Source organism: Amphibalanus amphitrite, unplaced genomic scaffold, assembly GCF_019059575.1.
Source record: "Amphibalanus amphitrite isolate SeventyFive unplaced genomic scaffold, NRLGWU_Aamphi_draft 001122F_arrow, whole genome shotgun sequence".
NCBI classification, from domain to species: Eukaryota; Metazoa; Arthropoda; class Thecostraca; order Balanomorpha; family Balanidae; genus Amphibalanus; species Amphibalanus amphitrite.
In genome coordinates, this window is record NW_024882616.1 from 40,635 (window position 1) to 61,801 (window position 21,167).

Sequence of the window (21,167 nt, forward strand, 5' to 3'; positions counted from 1 at the left end):
TTTTAACCAAAATATGTTCTCGTGTTACTGTCAAACTATAGGCGCATATAAACAATATTAATATTTGCGCATTTATTGAAGCACATTGCGCAAAAAGTACAAAAAGCCATCACAATCTTCCACTGATCTTGCCAAAAATAAATATTCCTTAACACTAACAATGCACCTCCCACCTAAAACAAGTTTCCAGCGCACACAAAGACACCAACGGTCACCGAACACGTCGTTGTACGTCCACCAAACACAGAGATTCCGAACACGCGGTGACACAAACACGACAGTGAGAGTGGACGGACCATGGCTGAAACTGTGCTAGCAGTGCTTTACTTCTTTGGCAGAATGAATAGAAATGCCCGAAAGATGAGTCTGAAAAAGATAACATAATAAGAACACAAGCGAACACGCCACACGAATTTGTGCACCACTTCTCAGGTTATCAGTAAAAGAACCCAAAAATAGCAACAGAAACAAATAGAACTTCTGTACAGACGAGAGCTGGAGATAAACATTAAAACCCTGCGGGAGCCCGCGAAGGTCAAGTGTCCCTCGCGGTTGATTATCAATCGCAAGCAACAACGTGCGACACTGCGAAGGAATCGGCAAATAATCAAACAGACTATGAGTAGATTAATGATGGTTGAACGAAATGGCGCCATCAGTGTTATAGAGGACTGGTTCCCTTAATCCAAGTTCCATGCAAAAAACAGTGGACCCATTTGTGACACACGACACAAGAAATCAGACCCTTATTAGTCCACAGGAATATTGCAAAGTTGTGCACTCGGGCAGGCTACGCTGACATTAAATATTCCTCTAGGTAGGGACAGATACCTTCAGCACTTATAAGGAACTTTTAGGAGCAGCAGAGGATGGCGAAGTACGCAAAAAGCCAGAAGCGATAAAGGCAAATGTTGAGTTCATAGGCAGCTAATAGGGTAAAAAAGAGCATAACAATCCATCATAACAAGCAGATCGGCTAACAAGAAGCAAAAAGCGCCTACGAAGGAATCAGCAGCCTGGATTCTTCGCAGTCACCTGGAAGCAAGCAACAGATATAGCGATAAAGCCAGAAAGCACACAAGTCCACAGCAAATGTCCCAGGGGTTGGCATTACCTACCCCAAGCCGCCCCAGCACCGTCTGCGTCCACTAGAGGACCCGCCAGCCACCCTACCGTTCGGGCCACCGCCCCAGCGCCAATATGACAGCGCCCCATGAGTATACTCGACGTGCAGCGGTCGACAGTCCAAATTATTACAGCATACTGCACATGATACCATCCAAACAGCGGCTCCGGGGTAAGAGCGAAATACAATTAACGACCTAACAATAAGTTGAGCGGTCGAAGGCAGACTCGAAACTATCTCACAGTTATTCCTGTCCCGAAAGTCGTGCTAGCGACGAAACGCAAGTGCCTTCCTCTGATTAGAGCGACACCTAGTCGCAGCTGAACGTAACGAGGAAAGACACCGTTTGGCGCTGGGTGCAAAGCCACCACCTACCGGTTAATATACAGATATAGTACAAATATTGGACATCATATGGTCCTCTCTTCCATTATTGGTAGGCGATTTCAGAAAAAGGCAGTCACTAGCCCAAACATTTCGAGTTCCAACACTTTTCCCTGTGGTACCTACCGAATCCTGGCGGTCTAGAATAGAATCGACTAGATTGACAGGAAACATTCTTCTTGTTACCTTTTCATTACCCACAGAAACGTAAGCCTCTCAGTGAAAAATACTGATAAAACTTGTCAACCATGACTCAATATAACGACGCGCGTTAGATACGCGTTGTGAAGGTTTCAACATAATTAACGGTGGTTTATACGTCACCAACAAACTGAAGGATGAAATTTGAGAATGGCCCCAAATAATAGTTATAAATATAAATTAAAAAACAAATTACTCATTAGTTAAAACATACTAACTTGAAGCACGAGGTCGAACAAAAAAAAAAAAAAAAAACTAAATAAATAGAGCCTAATCCGACTCATGGTACACCAATAAGCCTCCAAAACCATCAAAACCTCCCACAGCACTTCAAGTTCAAAATAGCCTCTACCAAAAGCGAGCCACCAGCCGGTCACTTCCCAAACCGCACCCACCAGCCCGGCCACCATGACTATCCCAAAAACCACTCGGCAGACCCACTCAACACTGCAACAGGTCCCCAGACAGCACACACCAGACATTCACTCCAAACTACACATTCGGACCATCTCTCACACACTCCAAACACACACATATCGGGCGGCTGGCGAGCGCCTGAAGAACAACCATCGAGTAACCTGTGCGATGACCTGGTGGGCTCACAGGGAACACTCCCCTCAGCACCTGGCGTCTCCTAGCCTGGTGAACCGCGCCGTGGCGTCTCGAGGCCTGGCCGAACTGCAAGCACCGCCCGTCGGGACAGCCCACACCCGGGGATCATACTTTGGCGACACCGGCGGCAGGCTGCTGGCCGGCCCGCTTCAGCTGCCGGTGCCGGAACGAGCTGAAGATGCGGAAGAAGATGGCGGCGAACACGATGAAGATGCCGATGACGCCCGTCGGAGAGATGGCGTGGTGGTAGAGCAGGCACGATATCAGGATGGCCAGGCCCTGGAACCGAGACATGAAACATGGTTATTGGCAATGCATTTAACGTATTCATGTATCATGACAACAGGCGAGTTACCAAGGATTTATGAATTTAGATCAAGATATAAAATTACGAGCAAGACGCAAGCTTAGAGCACAACCGTGGCAACCAAAGAATGCCAAAGTATGTCATGAGAAATCAGCAGAGCTCATTACTACTAATGTGTGCCAAAGGGAAACAATGCGGCTATATCTGGATCCACAACTAATACGTCACTGAGTGTTCGCACCAGTATCTAAAAAACCCGTAATATTTTCTAGCATTGACTGGAGTTCCTAGAATTAGATCACAGCTCCCATAAGACCCTCCCTCGCCCCGGGATCAGTGCACGCACCTGCCGCATGGTCATAATGATGGTGAAGACGACGGCTCCGAACTGGGAGATGGTGTAGTAGATGAACATCTGGCCGGCGGCCGAGAACACCGACAGCATCAGACAGTCGGCCAGAAACGTCGGGTACTGATGGAGAGAGAACAAAGTAAATTATAAGACAGAACACCGACAGCATCAGGTAGTCGGCCAGAAACGTCGGGTACTGACGGAGAGAACAGGGTGGAAGGTCAGGCAGGACATGGAGGCTAGTCATAAGGGACACAGACAGCATCAGATAGTTTACCAGAAACGCAAGGTGCTGATGGACAGAACGGAGCTGATCGTTAAGAGGAACGCAAAGGCTAGACACAGACAGCATCAGACAGTCTACCAGAAACATCGGATACTCATGGAACAGAACAGGACGGACCGTCAGGCTGGGGCACCGAGGTCAGTCAGACGGAACACTGGCAGCATCAGACCGTCTACTAGAAATGTCGGGTAATGGCCGGGAAGAACAATGCGGCCCGTCACACGGGACAGGGCAGCGCCAGGGTGGCAGTTGCCTGATAGTGACGGTTCGCTGGGTGTCCGCAAATGTTTGCAGACTCTGTCGAGTTTACACGTAGCAAAACGGTATTGAACGTTTTATGCACAAGTCCCATTATAGGGAGTATCAAACCAAAATATGCTTATAAATCAGTTGACTCATAGACCTCTGTACACCTGGTGACCTCTGTATACCTCTGACCTCTGTATCATAGACCTCTGTACTCTGTACACTGGTGTACAGAGGTCTATGGTTGACTATATCCGAGATTACCTAAATAGATAAATTTGAAACTGAAAGCGAATTTTCCACTTTGAGGTGATGACAATTTTGAGTCCCCTAGTAACATAACACTCAATTGCGCCCCATAATATTGCCAAAAAAGAGTAACAGAGAGAAAGGGAAAGTGTATTTTTGGTGATTACCGTGTGAAAACTTTTCCCTTTAGAAGCGTGACTGACCGTTGGCCGATACCGGAAACTGTGGCAGACGGCGTGACCAGCCCACTTTTCCTTCACCACGGAGAGACACAATTTACCGGGTGGAGAACAGGTTTTCCAGCTGACCAAGTGTCTCAGGATTGTACTACGAGTCAGATACGATAATTGCACCGTATATACCTCTGACTTAAACCACTGAAATCTATTCCGTTACTAAAAAAAAAAATCATAATAATAAATGACGGAAGAGAAAAACATTCCTTCAGCGGTAGCAGTGCGATACACGCTATGCAATAATATCGCAACAAACAGCACTAGTTATATTCTATACATTTACCAGAGGAAGGGACGAACCCAGTTACACCTATTACCCCAAAATTACCCCTGCTGCCTGACTGCTTAGTGCTTAGGAACTCTCGTAGACGTTCAGCTTTGGGTCGTTATCGGCTTTACCCGTGCGCGGCAGGTGTCGTACCGCGGTGAACACTGTCACTAGCAGCACAACACTGAACTTCCATGACGCACCTTCATCATGAAGTGGGCGCTGGTGACGAAGCCGCCCTGCTGCAGCAGCGAGACGGTGGTGAAGAGGCAGCTGAAGAGGTTGACGCCGCACATCATCTGCACCGAGGAGACGCTGTACTCCTTGTACAGGGCGTTCTGCCAGTTGGAGGTGAACGAGTCGAACACCATGTAGCCGATCAGGATGATGATGCCGCTGAAGGTGGTCACCGTGCCCTCTGAGGAAGGGCCGGCGAGGGCGAGGTCAGCGTATGGGGAAGGCAGGATGGGTTTATGTCTGGTCAATGTCTGGTGTTAAAGACTTAAAGCGGGGGACGGGTCACTCTCCCCTCTGGGGGGAAACATGACCTGGCAGCCTGAGAAAGACAAGAGTAGCCGAGTAGGTAGCCACACTGAAAAAGCGGAGGCGAGGTCGGCGTCAAGGAAGGGTGGGGAGGAGTTCGCACTTTGGACATTCCAGTGCGTGTTTGTGTATGTTTGGAGGCCAAGGAGTCAACATCATTCGTCAGCCGTCACCGCGCCCGAAACCCTTAACCCACCCAGTGTTATTCACTGCCGAGCTGCCAGACTATCAGCGGTGCACCAGAGTTCAACCCAGAACGTGCTTTTGATCTGTTCACTGTGAAACATCGTCATTTCGATCGCATCGTGACGCCGAAGCAGTCACATTTAAGGGGGATATCGGGACAGTCTCGAATACCAGCCGTACAACGTATGTCACTAACATTACCAGTCATATCAAGCAACCACGCAGCCTCATATTCACCGGGATTCGATGACGAACAAACAGGAATGCTGTACATATAAAAAGGAGCGAATGTCATGTCTGCAATCAGCGATCAAACACGGGATTCGGGAATTGATCGACATAGGGTTGCTGATGTGCTAAGGTAAGTGGAAAAGCACCAGAGTTTAGCGCCCAGAATATGACACCAAAACAACATAAACGCAGCAAACCCCAGTTACAAATGAACTCCAAGTGGTACATACATGTGGGAAGGTGCAGCCATCGTCATTCAATACTCGCTGGGGCGGGCTATGACAGGTCATGTCTAGGTCATGACAAAATAATGAGGGGGTTGATTTCCAATGCATTCCTAAGCTGCTGTTGTGGGAAAATCGGAGCGACATTGCAGCCTTCACCGGACGGGTAAAACTGTTTGTGCCTCATGCATGGCGATCGTTTCTCGGAAAAGGATACGACTGTGATATAAACCGATTAAGCTTTAGGGGATACACGAACAAATACTCCACATTGTTTATAAAACACGCATGCCAATAACCGATCGAGCATCGCTGCATTCTGTACTTACTGTTCTTTTCCTCAGTTGCTCCCATTAGGAAGAACGTCATTCCAATAGAAATAAGTATAGCAACAACATATTCGTAATATTCATATTTGTTCTTGCTCACTATTTTACCCATAAGCATCACAGGTATAATCTTCGACGCTTTTGCCAACACCTGCAAACGTAAAAATGACGGTAGAAAACAGCACTTACGATGAGGTATCAAATGTCTCAAATTGGCCCGGAATCCGCGCTATATGGGTACTCCCACATTATTGTCCATATTTAATGTGAGTAGATCACAGGGTGATTAATGATATACCAGAAATAAACGAGAGCCGTTCTGGGCGCCTTCCCTGAGCTAATTCACCGGGCGAGGCCTCACCTGGGTGGGGAAGCTGACAAACTTGAGCGCCTCATACTGACACCAGCTGGACATGATGTTGGAGAAGCTGCAGTACGAGTACTTGTAGAGGGGCGCGCGGTGACGCTGGTGGCGCACCACCGCCAGGTACGCCGCCGACAGCAGCAGCGCGAACACACGGTTCACGAACACCAGGAACTGGGAGTCGGAGAACCGGCCCCGCTCCGGTGTGCCGTTATCGTACTCCTGCCGGCGGTGGGGACGGACGCTGTGCAGGCAGTCGGATACAGTAACCAACGCCGTCCGAGTCGCAGCTGCGACGCAAAAACATGTGAGCGGTACAAATCACATCATCATCCCTCCACTCTAAGTGACATTCTCTCCTACCTCGGCTCTCGTTACCCGCTATCATCCGTACTCCCAAGCACTCACCTTGGTCATGATTTTCTCCTGCAGCACGCCCCAGCTGAGGTAGGATCCGAGCAGACCCACCACGCAGAACACAAGCACCATGGCCTGTCGCAGAGGCGGGTGCTCGCGCGGGCCGCTGGAGGACCCCGTGCCGGCGCCACCGGGCTCCGTGGTGGGCAGTAGGGAGGCGCCGTCCGCCCCGAACACACACGAGCGCACGGCCGCGTCCATACAGCCCCGCTCTCCTGCACGCGGCGGAAGCACGGGACATGTGAGAGAGGGATCGTGGAGATCGTATGGTGAAGGATGTATCCTCCATCGAATGTTGTAAGGTTCAACATCTTTGATTTATTTGTGAAGCCCTTTCTCACTTAATGGTGGAATAGTGAGAAGTTCGCGGTACCCGCGCCCCCTACCTCGGTCGGGTCAAATAGTGAGAAACGAAGACCTGGCATGGGTTAAGCTGCTCCATACTAGTGGTTTGAGCTAACCACCTTATTAAAGCTGGAAGGATAGGTAGTTCATAAGCATGGCTGTTAAGCATCAAAGTGCAGGCTGATGGTACTTGTCACAAAAAGTTTTCATGCAAAAGCTTTTGACACAAAGCTTGTAGGGTATTGAGCATCCGCCATCCAGCACCATGTTTCTTTTGCTGAGGTGTGTCAAATGAACTACAACTTTAACTTAACCCTCGCCCGTAAACGGCGATCTGCCACCTTCGCCCATGCAGGGGAGGGGGGGGGGGGTTGGTGCGACCCCCCCCTTGGCGTTTGAAAACGGAGCGTCGTAGAGCTTCGCGGAAAAGACCAACGGATTGCTCTCGCCGAGATCTCGCGATTGGTGGTATATTTTTTGGTCCTAGGTCAACATTTGACCTACTTTTGACCGGTCAAAGGTCAAATTTTTCGGAAAAATAGACTTTTTCAACTTTCCGCGGCGATTGCGGCAAAACGGTGGGAGATACCGACTTGAAACCTTCACTAACGTGTTCCTTGATCAATTCTCTATCGTTTGGTATGTATTTCGTTTCCCTAGCTCTAAAAATGGCGCGTTGGGAGCGCCAGAAGTCGGCAAGGTCACAGTCGGCGGCAGAAATTCGAAAAATCAAAATTTAAATTTTTGAAATCTGATTGTATTTTTGGATTTGGGAGGTCCATTTGCTCCCTATAGAAGCTAATATTGCTGCATATTCCCATCGAGGTGAGAAGAATCAGCAAAATAGTGGTTCGGGCGCTTTTCAAAAATAGTACCGGACGCTGTTCCTCTTGTGACGTCATAGCTCCGTGACCTGACCTGACCCGGTCAAGTTTCTTATACCATATGATAGCCAATACTTGCCCCAACATGCATGGGAAGTTTCATCACGATCCATCAACCGATGTCCGTACCACCGGCAGGAAACCTCGGGCGTTGGCACTCAGTTTGTGAAAATCCGGCCGGAGGCTGTTCCCTTTGTGACGTCATAACTCCGTGACCTGACATGACCCGGTCAAATTTTTTTTTATCAAAAGATGCGCAAGGTTTGCCCCATAAGGTACCCAAAATTTGGCGGCGCTGCGCGCCGCCGTTTTTGCACTATTTCCGAAAAACCTCAGGGGGGGGGGGGGGTTGCACCAACCCCCCCCCCCTACATGGGCGAGGGTTAAGAGGTTAACTTGACTTAACCAAGTGGTCCTGATTGAACAATGAAAAGGTCATATGCATATCAATCTGTTATCAATCAACCTTGTTGACCTGAACCCATCAAAATATTTAAGCCCATTAGCATGTCTCTATGAAAGTCACTACCTATTCAAAAACTGTTTGTGACCTTGCTTGCCATATGAAATGACCCAATGGTCAACATGACCAGATTATTTGACCAGAGAGGTTGGGTCACTGGCACAATATCATACCTTAGGTAGCATTCAATGGAAGCCTAGGAAACCATGACTGATAATTTTAGGCATGACTTCAGTCCAAAAAAGGCTCAATTTCACACCCTCCCATTGCCTTGTAACTATGGGGGTGAAAACTGACCTGACATTTGATAGCAGCAGGATTAATAGGGCTAAAAAGTATCCCCAAATCTGAACTCTTAATGTCTTAGCTCAATACATACCTGTCCTATCTTCATAGTTCTTGCTTTTGAAGTACTTGATCAACAGGTAGCCTGGTATGATAATGGAGCTGTATCCAAGCAGGTTGATGAACAGCCTGGTAACCCAAGTGTCATGAACACTGGACCAGTACAGCTGCTGAGCAGCAGCCGTGGCAGAATTTGGCTCAGACATTGTCCTGAAATGACACTGTGTTAGAATCTGGTCAGATCACCATGAGCAAAGACAAAGCCCTTTTACAACAAACAGCACTCGTCACTCTCGTGTCTCCCAAGCGCAAAATCAAAATGAAATCTTGCATATTTGTCAGCAAGCAAAGATATTTTTTTGTTAGTCAAAATCCAACTGTCTTAATCCAGGAACTTCCCAATAGACCGGGCTGCTTAAAAAACGATTTAATTTGTTGTCCAGCAGGCTCAATTTTGAAGACTCTAGCCTGGATCTGTTACGCCCAGGAATCGAACACGTTTAGCTCAATCTACATCAGGGTGTTAAAATTTATTATGAACAAAGCGTTCTTATCCCATTCATCCCAATTGCTTACATCTAAGAACCCCAGACAATCCCCCACAGACTTGCCCCAGACTCCACGCCACGTCAACACGCCGCCCACCAAAACTGAAACAATCGAGCCACGGAAGTGCATGTTCAGCTTGATGTTCAGTACGTTCAGTGCATGATGCTTTTTCTGCTCTCATAATTTTCATGGCTCGTAGAAGGTAAAATATTCTAATCGTTTATGGTCCAAGTAAAGGTTTAGGTGCTTTAAAAACTAAAAAAATTAATATCATTTAATAAAAATTTAAGAACGATTACTTAAAAAGAAATCAAAGGCTTAAAAATGAAATTAATTCAAAAATTTTCAACTATTTGTTTTTACTCTTGAATAAAAACATAAATGGCCGACGTAAGGCATATGAGCCGCAATGATGGGTTTTGGCGTCGGCCATTTGCCATTGGCTCTCGTGGTATTCGCATGAGGTTACTGGGAAAATTATTTTGAGTTTATGCGGTCGGGTAGGTATCTTATACCGTGAATAGGCGCTTAGATCCAATGCTATTTTCTTGTGCAGTAGGTGCAAAATAATCGTGAAAAGCATTTTGCATGCTTGAATTAAATATGCTTTTATTGAAACATGAGTTTGCGCGCAACTCAAACTCTGGGGTTTTGTCAGTATAGGTAGTCAGAGGGCTGTTTGGCTGCACAGCTAAAATGAAATATGCTGCAGCATGCATGCACAGTGAGGGCTATGGCTCCTGTTAGTCCCGCCGACACCACTGCGTCATCGCCTGTGTGACATCGTCACCTATTGAAGCATGCTTCTTTTTCCTGCAGCACGAAAATAGCAACTGCAGGAGGCGTTAGTGGCACGGATTTAAGTTAATCATCCAATATTTCTCATTGTAAGTGGTTTGTATGCTGTTTTTTATCACTATCACTTTTCATTGGCACATTGAGATTGACCACATTTGACCACATTTTAAGGGTTATTTCAACGACAATCACCGCGTCGCGGTTCACTGCGCGTGGAATAGGCTGCAGTGGTGCTCAGCTCCAGCGTGCCGGCGGAGGGTGGGCGGAGCCAGGCGGCTGACGTCACCCAAGTATGATGCGCGCAGCACAGATTTATGCTGCAAGGACCCGAACAGCCCTCAGTTTCCTGAAATTTTTTACATTTGCCAACATTGCATCTGTGAAGCCTGTTTTAAATGCATTTAGGCCTCAAAATATCTCAAATGCTAATTTGTGCCATTGCTGGACTGTAGCTGTTACTGTGTGCAAGGAAGTCAAAGCAAAATACTGAATTGGAATAGTTATAAATAGGTTTGTTCTTTGGTTAATTGGTAAATGTCAAGATAAATCTTCGAAGATATTTCATGAGTTTTGAGGAAAGCCATTTTAGACCAGCCCTAGGAACATTTCTCATTCTCTGAGGATATCAGCTGTTTGCAGAATGAGAAAAGGTTAGAGGAGCTTAGGGGAGGTTGGAGCAACCACGAGAGCCACAATGCTTTTGATTCCTACACTAGCTTACATGTAGGCCTTAGGATAGACATGTAGGTATTGAAATACAAAAACAGTTCTAACGAATAGTGTTTGTCTATATTAAACAACTGGTAGTTATGGCAGGATATGAAAATGGACTGTACTGTATGAATGTGGACTGTATGCACTGTGAAATATGTTGTCATTTCACTCACTTTTGGATAATCTTCCAGTAAGCTAAATACCTTTCTGATCCTCAGCTGCCAGTAAGGTATTTCTGTAGGCACCAGCTGTTGGGAAGATCTTAGGCAGCTATATGCATCTCTGTGTATGGAGGTGGCTGGTGTCATTTTAGTTCATTTAACTACCTGATTTAATAATGCATTTAAATGTGTATTAGGTAGGTACTAGAATTTTTTTCATGAGTCTTGATTTATTATGCATTATATGCTCATTCAACAATAACATGAAGCATTTTTTTGTGTAGATTCCCTTTTAAATCAGGCATTTTTCTATTTCAGGTGACAGAGGTTTGGAGGTGCCTTTATATTTAAGCTCAAAACACATTTTTTAGTCATGGAGCCTGGAAGAGTGGGAAGAAAGAACCAAAATCTTGAAGATCTATCAAATGTTGAATTTGAAACAAGTGAAGATGTTGAGGTTGTGCCAACTTTTGATAATATGAACCTTCGTGAAGATCTTCTCAGAGGAATATATGCATATGGTGAGCTAGCACCTGTGCCCCTGCCAGCCTGAGTGGTTATGTGAAGCCTGCCAGAACCCAAACTGGTAACTACAGACCAGCGAGGACCCAAACTGATCCTTACAACTCATCGGGACCCGAATTGATCGCTATCGACCAACCGGGACCCATTCTGACCCTTGCTGGCCGATTGGAACACGAACTATGTAATCACTACCACCCTACTGAGCAGGGCTGCGGAGTCGATGGATTTTCGGCGACTCCGACTCCGACTCCGACTCCGGCTTTCAAAAACCGGCTCCGACTCCGACTCCGACTCCCGGCAGAATTGTCGACTCCGACCGACTCCAACTCCCGACTCCGACTCCGCAGACCTAGCAGGGCTGCGGAGTCGACAGATTTTCGGTGACTCCGACTCCGACTCCGGCTCGGGTTTCTAAAATCGACTCCGACTCCGACTCCGACTCCGGTCACAACTGTCGACTCCGACCGACTCCGACTCCGACTCCGACTCCGACTCCGCAGCCCTGCTACTGAGTCCGGAATTTATAGTTACCGACCGACCGGGACCCGAACCGACGGTTATCGGCCGTTTGGGACTCGGACTCATCACTAATCAACCTTCCGGGACCCGAACTAACCATTGCCGGCCGATCAGAACGGAACTAACTAACCGACCGGTCAAAACCCAAACCGATCGCTGCCGGCCGTTCAGGACCCGAACCAACTGTTGTCGACCGGCCGGTGTCTCGATCTAACCATTACTGTGACCTGCACCGTGTCCTGAATCGATCGTCGATTTCCGGATTTGATCGTTACCACTTGCTCCGTCTGAACTCTGATATCACCTGACAGCCTTCTGTGCCCAAACTGACACTATTCTTCGGTCGGTATCGGCAGGTTTCGAGCGTCCATCAGCCATTCAGCAGCGTGCCATCCGTCCGATCCAGAAAGGTCGCGATGTGATTGCTCAGGCTCAGTCGGGTACCGGTAAGACGGCCACCTTCTCCATCGCGGTACTGCAGAGCCTGGACACGACGCTGCGCGAGACCCAGGTGCTGATCCTGTCGCCCACGCGCGAGCTGGCCGTGCAGATTCAGAAGGTGAGGAAAACGAGAGTATCTGTGGGACTTATTCCAAACTGTACTGACCAGTAAAACGCCTTTTGGGCGACCAACGGAGCGAGCGAGAGGATGGGCCTTGCACGTGCGAAATTGCGAGGGGATACCTCCAACTAACTTATGCACTGCACCCTACTAACCGGTCTTTAGCGATGTGCCAAATTTCAGCGCAATCGGCCTAGCCGTTCTCGAGATCTGGAAGCGGCACACTGCACGTGCGCACGTGCAAGCGGGGTCCAAACTGACTTTTGCACGGCACCCTACTAATTGGTCCCCAACCGTGTACCAAATTTGAGCGCCATCGGCCCAGCCGTTCTCGAGATCTGGGAGCGCCCCCTGCACGTGCGCACGTGCTGTAGCACCCCAACCTTAACACATGCAGATGAATTATCTGATGGAGACCTAACTGTGTACCGAGTTTCAATTCAATCGGCCCAACCGTTGTGCCGTTATTGAGGTTGCAATTTTGGGGGTTCTTAAAAAATGTCCAACTTTACCACGCGCCACGTGCGGTGGTTAGCAAGAACGCATGGTGGCCATCACACCACAGAACTTTTACGTCCAAGTGACATTCAGTAAAGAAGACCGCTTGTCAATCGGATGTCCCGTTCCTAAAATATTAGCTTTTGAAGAGCGTCCCCACGGCCGGCCGGCCGGCCGGCCGCTCATACTCAGGATTTCCCCTTAATTCAGTATGAGACTCCGCTCGCTTCGCTCGCTCCGTAATTAGATATAACCGTTTATGGGTGGATCCTTATTTGGGGTAGGCTGTGCAGACGAGCCTATCCTATTTGTGATAAGAGCGGCTACTTCAATTAGAAATTTGCATCGTCGCTATTGCCAGTGAGCGTTGATCATCTTACAATGCTGAAGTTTATATCAGGAATGCTGCTAACTCTAGTTGTGGAGGGGGATGTGGGATCAACACCTTTTTGTACACGTAAGCTGCTGCTTTTGTTATTTTGAAATACTCGTAATTTGTTCACCATAAGTGATTTGGACATGTTTTGTCCTCTGCCACAGGTGATCCTGGCTCTGGGAGACTACATGAACGTGCAGTGCCACTCGTGTATCGGAGGCACCAGTCTCGGAGAGGACATCCGCAAACTCGACTACGGACAGCACGTGGTCTCCGGCACACCGGGACGTGTCTTCGGTGAGTCGCCAGTCGGAGCACGAGTCATAACTGAGTAAAATGATGAGTCAGGGAGTGCTAATGCCACTGCTGAGTAAGTATGGAATCGAGAGCATGCTTGAAGTGATAGGCTGTAAGTTGTAACAACCAGTATAACGCCTTATGGGGCGACTAACGGAGCGAGCGAGAGGATGGGCCTTGCACGTGCGAAATTGCGAGGGGGTACCTCCAACTAACTTGTGCACTGCATCCTACTAACCGGTCTTTAGCGATGTGCCAAATTTGAGCACAATCGGCCCAGCCGTTCTCGAGATCTGGAAGCGGCACCCTGCACGTGCGCACGTGCAAAATGGGTCCCAACTGACTTGTGCACGGCACCCTACTAACTGGTCCCTAACCGTGTACCAAATTTGAGCGCCATCGGTCCAGCCGTTCTCGAGATCTGGAAACGACCCCTGCACGTGCGCACGTGCAGCAGCACCCCAACCTTAACACAGGCAGATGAATTATCTGATGGAGACCTAACTGTGTACCGAGTTTCAATTCAATCGGCCCAACCGTTGTGCCGTTATTGAGGTTGCAATTTTGGGGGTTCTTAAAAAATGTCCAACTTTACCACGCGCCACGTGCGGTGGTTGGCAAGAACGCATGGTGGCCATCACACCACAGAACTTTTACGTCCAAGTGACATTCAGTAAAGAAGACCGCTTGTCAATCGGATGTCCCGTTCCTAAGATATTAGCTTTTGAAGAGCGTCCCCACGGCCGGCCGGCCGGCCGGCCGGCCGGCCGCTCATACTCAGAAATTTCCGTTAATCTAAGGAAAGACTCCGCTCGCTTCGCTCGCTCCGTAAAAAGTGCTTAGCTGGGTGATTAGACAGAGTCGCTAGTTCTTGCCAATATGTGCCTTGTGAAGACTCCTCTGCGGAGCTCGAGTGCTCCAAACGCCGATCGTGTTACTGGACGTGTCCTCCGCCTTCCCAGACATGATTCGTCGCCGGACACTGCGCACCCGCTCCATCAAGATGCTGGTACTGGACGAGTCAGACGAGATGCTCAACAAGGGCTTCAAGGAGCAGATCTACGACGTGTACCGCTACCTGCCGCCGGCCACCCAGGTTAGACGCAAAGGCATGCAGCAGCTAATGACGTACCGTGGTGAAGTCTATGGCGCTCTTTGCGGCCAGTCTGCACCTGCCACACAAATGGCCGCAATTATAGTTTTCAGTTTTGATGCTAAATATGCTTATTAACATTTACGAGATTAATCGGCGAACAATGATTCTGCTTCTTAATTCACTTGCTCTTTGTCATTTGGATACTGTGATCATGGCTCATGCTTATCTAGTGCATATTGGCGTATTCATGTCAGCCATTTATGTATGCCGCGTCCGTGGCGGTCTGCGTCTCTTCCAACCTCCGCCGTCTGCCAACAGGTGGTGCTGCTGTCAGCCACACTGCCGCACGAGATCCTCGAGATGACCAGCAAGTTCATGACGGACCCAATTCGCATCCTGGTCAAACGTGACGAGTTGACGCTGGAGGGCATCAAGCAGTTCTTCGTGGCCGTGGAGCGCGAAGAGTGGAAGTTTGACACGCTTTGCGACCTATACGACACGCTCACCATCACACAGGCCGTCATCTTCTGCAACACGAAGAGGAAGGTGAGCACGGCGGCCGCTGGCAGAGCGTCACGGGCGTGGATGGGTAGAACGCGGACAGTAATCTGCGTGGTCGAGGTTAATTAGTGTAAGCCTAGGGAGTGGGCTAGTGGGTCTGTGTTCAGGGCTGCGGAGTCGATGAATTTTCGGCGACTCCGACTCCGACTCCGGCTTTCAAATACCAGCTTCGACTCCGACTCCGACTCCGGGCAGAATTGTCGACTCCGAACGACTCTCCGTAGACCTAGCAGGGCTGCGGAGTCGACAGATTTTCGGTGACTCCGACTCCGACTCCGGCTTGGGTTTCTAAAATCGACTCCGACTCCAACTCCGGTCACAACTGTCGACTCCGACCGACTCCGACTCCGACTCCGACTCCGCAGCCCTGCTGTGTTTAACACCACCCTCTACGTATTGTGAAATTGGCATTTTATGTAGGTAAAAACAGTGATTTTTATTTATTTCATGGTCATTGTTTTTGGGAACCCACGGTGTTCACTCTGTTCATGTGTTGGTGTGTGGTGTGACGTTGCCGCTGGTTTCTGCCGCAGGTGGACTGGCTGACGGAGAAGATGCGCGAGGCCAACTTCACCGTCACCTCCATGCACGGAGACATGCCGCAGAAGGAGCGAGAGGCCATCATGAAGGAGTTCAGGGCAGGTGCGTTTCTCTCCCCTTACTATTCGCTTACTTCCTTTGACACTTCGCCTTAACCCTCGCCCGTACTGGTGTTTTTCTAGCCGCGAACGTATAAGGGGGAGGGGGTCCGTTGGACCCCCCTTGCCGTTTCGCCCCTGATCGAGCTAGAGCTTCGCGGAAAAAACGAGCGTGTTGCCCGTGATGAGAGGAAGCCGATGATACCCAATTTTAAGGTCCTAGGTCATTGGTTGACCTTGCAGGTCAGGTCAATGACCCCAAAGGCGGGAAAATCGGGACCTGTTAGAACGTCGTAAAGTGTGGCTGCTATGGGGTTTATCGGGGTGCTGATCACGAATATCATGTTAGTTTTGATCACAGATGATGTCTTCATGTATTTAGGCCAGGTCGGGTCAGGTCAGGTCAGGTCAACCAGTAAGGGTATTCGTAGTAGGTGGCAACCGCCTCTGACAGCTTCGCAACATGTTACGAAGGCACCAAAACTACTTTGTAAATGTTCATATGGTTGCTAAATTCGAATTCAGCTCCAAAAACTGGCCTAGAAACATGTAAAACTCGAAAAAGTGAACCGAGGTCATCAAAGGTCAATGACCTGACCTGACCTTCAGGTGACCTTGACATCCACCCTAATGCATGGGGGCAACATCATATCACATGTTTGAACGCTTGAAACCACGAAAAGACTGCAAACGCGCGGCTAATGCGAGCCGATATACGCCGAATCGCGATTCCAGCCAAACATGGTCTCGAAAAGTAGGTCAAAGGTCAAAGGTCATTTGGGTCAGGGTCATGAAATTTTCAGGGTAGGTGTGAAATTGATGAACGCGAGGGTACTGAAAGTTTCGTCGCAATCGTCCGCTTTTTACGCGAGTTATTCGCGAAAAACCATAGGGGGGGGGGGGTCCGTTCGACCCCCCCCTATACGGGCGAGGGTTAAAGCTTCCATGGACAACTACTATGCATTTCAGACCCCATGAGACCCTACTTTTCGGCGATAATTTCTTCAATTTTTGTCCAATTAGCTTGAAATTTTGGCAAACGATATTTCAGCTCAAGCGCCAATTTTTGTCAATATGGTCTCTTAACAAAATATCAAAATTTAGAGCACTTGTCGTTGGCTCGTAATGTTAATCAGTTTTTGCACCCGGATAGAGGCTCGCTCGCTACCGCACGGGATTGGATAGGAGCGCTGGCCAATCACGTTGCGCCGGGCCCAACTAAACTCCGCCCACTGGCCGTGACCGCGATGGGTCTATGCCGCTTCAGTCGGTGTCAGCACCGCGGAGAGGTCGGAGCGGGACCACATACCTACTGGAGACAAGTGAAGCTGGCAAAGTTGTTTCGGGACGAAAGCCAAAATATTATCCGTTTGAGGGCATTTGGTATCCTCTTCACCTTATTTTGGTATTTAAACGTCGAACCAGAGGCCTCTTGCACCAAACTACCTACCTAGGTAAATTCAGATTTTACCTAGATTCTCTTGCACCAAACTACCTACCAAAAAACGCTACCGTGAAAATTTACCTAGAAATTCTACCGAGCGGCATAAGAACATACCAATTGTTAAAGTCCGACCGGCTGTTTTCCTCTTGCACCGAAAGCCGGAAAGAAGTACTCGCGGAGGGATTTTTGACGGTTTGACGGTAAACGCGGGCTTCCAAAATAACTAGCAAAACCTTAGGTAAAATGATTCAATTAGTAACAATAGGCACAATACATGATAATCCACGGGTACTTTTATGTAAATTAGGCATTACAAAATGTTTAGACAATGATAAATTAATGTTTTATGAGTGAATAATAATATAATTGGCCAAATGCTTCATGGGTTCACAGAGGTGCTTCTCTGTACCAAGGCGATAAACCTCCGTAACAGAACAGCCAGGTTGAAGACTCACACGTTGCCATGGAAACGAAGCTTATTTGTTCAAGTAATTTTATATCAAAATAACTTTTATCGGTATTTACGTAAATAAAAAATGATTTCATAATACCAAAATGTATATTAATAAAAACAATATCCGTTTAATTGTTTTCTTTAGTTACTATTTGTTTGCGCCCACAAATAATTCGTCGCCAAACAGCCAATCAAAACAAATCCTAAAAACGCGAGCTGTCAAATTTACCTAGGTAGGTAGGTAGGATGGTGCAAGAGAAGTTACCGCCGTAGGTAGTTTTACTAGGTAGGTATTTTGCCGATTCTACCTAGCTAGGTATTTTGGCGCAAGAGGCCTCAGCTCAGAATATTCAGAATGATCAGAATCAAGGTAGAATCTATTGGAACGGAACCAGCCGTAGAAAGAATGGTGGATAGACTCTTGGACTTTGAACATTTATTTAAGCCGGAGTTGCACCTATCTCATCGTCAGGTTGGGTCAGGTCACTACCTGATTACCTATAAGATCATGTGTAAGCCTCTGCTTGACCCAAAAATATATATATTTGGCAGTGCCACTAATAAATGTTTCTGAGGAAGGCGCAGAAAGCAACAAAGTAGGATGAAGAGTCTCGGGAGCGGCCGATTGCCTGGGGCATCGCTCCAGCGAAACGACCGTATTCGTGATTCGTGAAGCGGTGCGGGGCGCCGGCTGGGGCAGAAGCGTAATGTGTCGTATGGTAGAAATGGCCTTTATCGCGGTGTCATGTGTGTGTTGTGTTATATTGTTAAGACGTGCACAAAAAGAAATAGCAATGTGGCAGGTGGACGTTGGGCACTACACGAGAACGATCATCAATAAACTCGTATCTTTTTTTTGTAAAACTTAAGTAACAGTAGGTATGTCCTCAATGGTGAGGAAACTATCTCTAGGCTTTTACTTTTCATGTTTGCATTTCAACACACAAGCTCTGGGGGCAAAGTTAGTCTGGCGACCTCCTCAACCTAAGTCGATGATCAAATGGATTAGTCCTGAAGGTGTTCAATGCTTAGTTGCACCGGGATGATATAAATCGATCACGCCGGCATACATTCCTAATCAAATTTCATATATCAAACACATAAATTGCATCATGTTAATGGTGATTCTGTTTTGCAATTTTGACGTAGTCTGACGCGATACATAATCTTACGCCATCATTTGAAATCAACAGCGTCTTTTATGCGCGTTTTTTCACAAGCCCCGAATCTTGTGTGGAAATATATATTTTTTGTGACTGAACAAGGTGTACGTACATTTGTGATAGATACAATTAGTCGAGGGCTTCAGCTGGTGCGTTACTTATGCGCGCTATTTAGCTCATTCGATGAAATTACGGCTGCAACGACAACTGCACGGCAGCTACGGTCCATGCGAGACGCCCCGGTGCGACAGCTACTGCCCCGCCCGCTCCACGCAGCCGACTGACCGGCCAAGGTCACTACCCCGTCCGCCGGGAGGGCGGAGCTTAATGGTCACGTGTTTGTGACGTCACACCTACGCACGGATAGCCTCTACTCCACTGACGGATTTACGGAGCCGATTTTAACATTACGAGGCAACGATAAGTACCCTAAAATTTGATATTTTGTTAAGAGACCATATTGGCGAAAATTGGCGCTTGAGCTGAAATGTGCATTGTGAAAATTTGAAGCAAATTGGACAAATATTGAACAAATTATCGTCAAAAATTAGGGTCTCATGGGGTCTGAAATGCATAGTAAACAAATGCTGTTACTGGCGCTCACAAGCCTGGTCGTTCGTGAGCTCTACTGCCCTCCGCCTGTCATATCTGACCCACAGTGATCCCGTCTTCTGTGGCCCCTCTCATTCCTCTTTGTGGTCACATACATTGAGAGTAACACGCCATGTGTCCTCTTTGAGCGCCACGAATGGCCAAAGCAGTCGGGGTGTAATTCTATCCATCATTATCCCCCCTCTTCTGACCACAAACCACTGACCTTCTTTTCCACTCTCACCAGGTCACAGCCGGGTGCTCATCACCACGGACGTCTGGGCTCGCGGTATCGACGTGCAGCAGGTCTCCCTGGTCATCAACTACGACCTGCCCAACAACCGTGAGCTCTACATCCACCGGATCGGTCGCTCGGGACGATTCGGACGCAAGGGTGTCGCCATCAACTTCGTCAAGGCGGACGACATCCGCATCCTGCGCGACATCGAGCAGTACTACTCGACACAGATCGACGAGATGCCCATGAACGGTGAGTGGTGGTGGTGGCCGTATATCTGTGTGCTGCATGGCGTTCTGATCTGGCCTACTCACTAATAAGTCGAATGTATGGAGCTGTCTCGATTTTCAAAGGAATTGAAAGACACCGGTAGGGCAATCGCGACTGGCACTTTGCAGGGTTTCAGATGTCTGCCTATTGTCATTAAGTGCTGTTTGATTTTTCTATAGATAAAATTCAAATTGGTTTCATTGTCTACATAATTCCTTTCAATTTTGTGCCGTGTTCTACATGTATATGTCGCTGCGACAGTCTCTGCCGCATATTCGTATCGTCATTCCGTTTTCGACTGATGTGTCTCTGATTTACATATGTTTTATATCGCTCCATACGTGCGTGTTGTCTGACAATGTCTCCGTCCCTCTTTTCAGTGGCCGATCTGATATGAAGCGGAAAGGTCGAGCGGCATCGCCGTGCCGAGAGCGTCATCCCCTCTTCACTTCACCGTCAGCGCCCTGTCGCCCTTTGAGTCGACTGACATTCACATTGTGTGTTATACCCGGTACGCTATGTGTGCTGCCGCTTTAATAGACGCGTGGCCCGTGTGTCGAAGCAGACGCCGGCAGGGTTCAGAGGACCGGTGTTACGTCGGGTCGTAGCAGCATCCGCGCAGCGCTGCAGAATGGTGTATAACGCTGGTCATTTCACATACTGGATGCTAATACACGTTGATTTGGAGCTGCGAGTCTGTGACCGTAATGGCGTGGCGCCTAGGAGACAGTTGTTCTCAGCCAGTGATTATAATTAGCACTCGATGTTTGTCTTTGAGGTGCCCCATGATGGCTTTGCGTGCGACAGAACTATACATAGTAGTTGCCGAGAAGTCTGCGTAAGGTGCTCCCGAGCCGGAGGTACCAGAGGTGGGGAGCTACAGACACGAGTCCTTACTCCCAAGACAATCGGAATTCCAACAAACTGCAATCATCAAAATGCAGTTGGTGACATCAGCCCAAGCATATGAAGAGCCTTCGAGAACTGACATATCTGCACATTATCAGATTGTTATGGCATTAATTATTTAGTAACTGCTTGCTGCCATGCTTCCATCGTGCGCGATTCATTTACGACGAACCTGATACATTTGTGCCATTCTTAGACAACATTGA

General features: G+C 48.1%; 2 protein-coding genes across 11 annotated transcripts; one reads left to right on the forward strand and one right to left on the reverse strand.

The window, feature by feature from the left end:
- Window positions 1-57: 57 nt before the first annotated feature.
- LOC122370326 (adenosine 3'-phospho 5'-phosphosulfate transporter 1-like) lies at window positions 58-10,839 on the reverse strand. 3 transcript variants are annotated; one of them, XM_043345809.1, is made up of 9 exons: window positions 10,833-10,839; window positions 8,633-8,808; window positions 6,553-6,776; window positions 6,142-6,366; window positions 5,781-5,931; window positions 4,471-4,685; window positions 2,977-3,102; window positions 2,435-2,602; window positions 58-366 (listed from the first exon to the last, which is right to left on the reverse strand). In XM_043345809.1, the coding sequence occupies exons 2-9, from the start codon at window positions 8,802-8,804 to the stop codon at window positions 313-315; spliced, it is 1,335 nt and encodes a 444-aa protein (XP_043201744.1). In that variant the 5' UTR covers window positions 8,805-8,808; window positions 10,833-10,839; the 3' UTR covers window positions 58-312. The 3 variants fall into 3 exon arrangements, with proteins under 3 accessions (XP_043201744.1, XP_043201743.1, XP_043201746.1); XM_043345808.1 differs by lacking the exon at window positions 10,833-10,839 and adding an exon at window positions 9,210-9,291; XM_043345811.1 differs by lacking the exon at window positions 10,833-10,839 and adding an exon at window positions 9,175-9,250.
- LOC122370327 (eukaryotic initiation factor 4A-III) lies at window positions 9,533-20,739 on the forward strand. 8 transcript variants are annotated; one of them, XM_043345817.1, is made up of 10 exons: window positions 9,570-9,598; window positions 9,967-10,034; window positions 11,139-11,341; window positions 12,221-12,423; window positions 13,465-13,597; window positions 14,560-14,693; window positions 15,012-15,239; window positions 15,788-15,896; window positions 19,792-20,034; window positions 20,433-20,739. In XM_043345817.1, the coding sequence occupies exons 3-10, from the start codon at window positions 11,194-11,196 to the stop codon at window positions 20,447-20,449; spliced, it is 1,215 nt and encodes a 404-aa protein (XP_043201752.1). In that variant the 5' UTR covers window positions 9,570-9,598; window positions 9,967-10,034; window positions 11,139-11,193; the 3' UTR covers window positions 20,450-20,739. The 8 variants fall into 8 exon arrangements, with proteins under 8 accessions (XP_043201750.1, XP_043201754.1, XP_043201747.1 ...); XM_043345816.1 differs by having other exon boundaries at window positions 9,583-9,611; XM_043345813.1 differs by lacking the exon at window positions 9,570-9,598 and adding an exon at window positions 9,619-9,647.
- Window positions 20,740-21,167: the final 428 nt, after the last annotated feature.

Coding starts and splice junctions, on each gene's coding strand:
- LOC122370326 (XM_043345811.1), bottom strand. Junction 5,932..6,141: donor TTGTCAGCTTCCCCACCCAG/GTGAGGCCTCGC, acceptor TTACGTTTGCAG/GTGTTGGCAAAAGCGTCGAA. Junction 2,603..2,976: donor TCATTATGACCATGCGGCAG/GTGCGTGCACTG, acceptor TCTCGGTTCCAG/GGCCTGGCCATCCTGATATC.
- LOC122370327 (XM_043345815.1), top strand. CDS start 11,194: ATGGAGCCTGGAAGAGTGGGAAGAAAGAACCAAAATCTTGAAGATCTA. Junction 12,424..13,464: donor TGGCCGTGCAGATTCAGAAG/GTGAGGAAAACG, acceptor CCTCTGCCACAG/GTGATCCTGGCTCTGGGAGA. Junction 15,240..15,787: donor TCTGCAACACGAAGAGGAAG/GTGAGCACGGCG, acceptor TTTCTGCCGCAG/GTGGACTGGCTGACGGAGAA.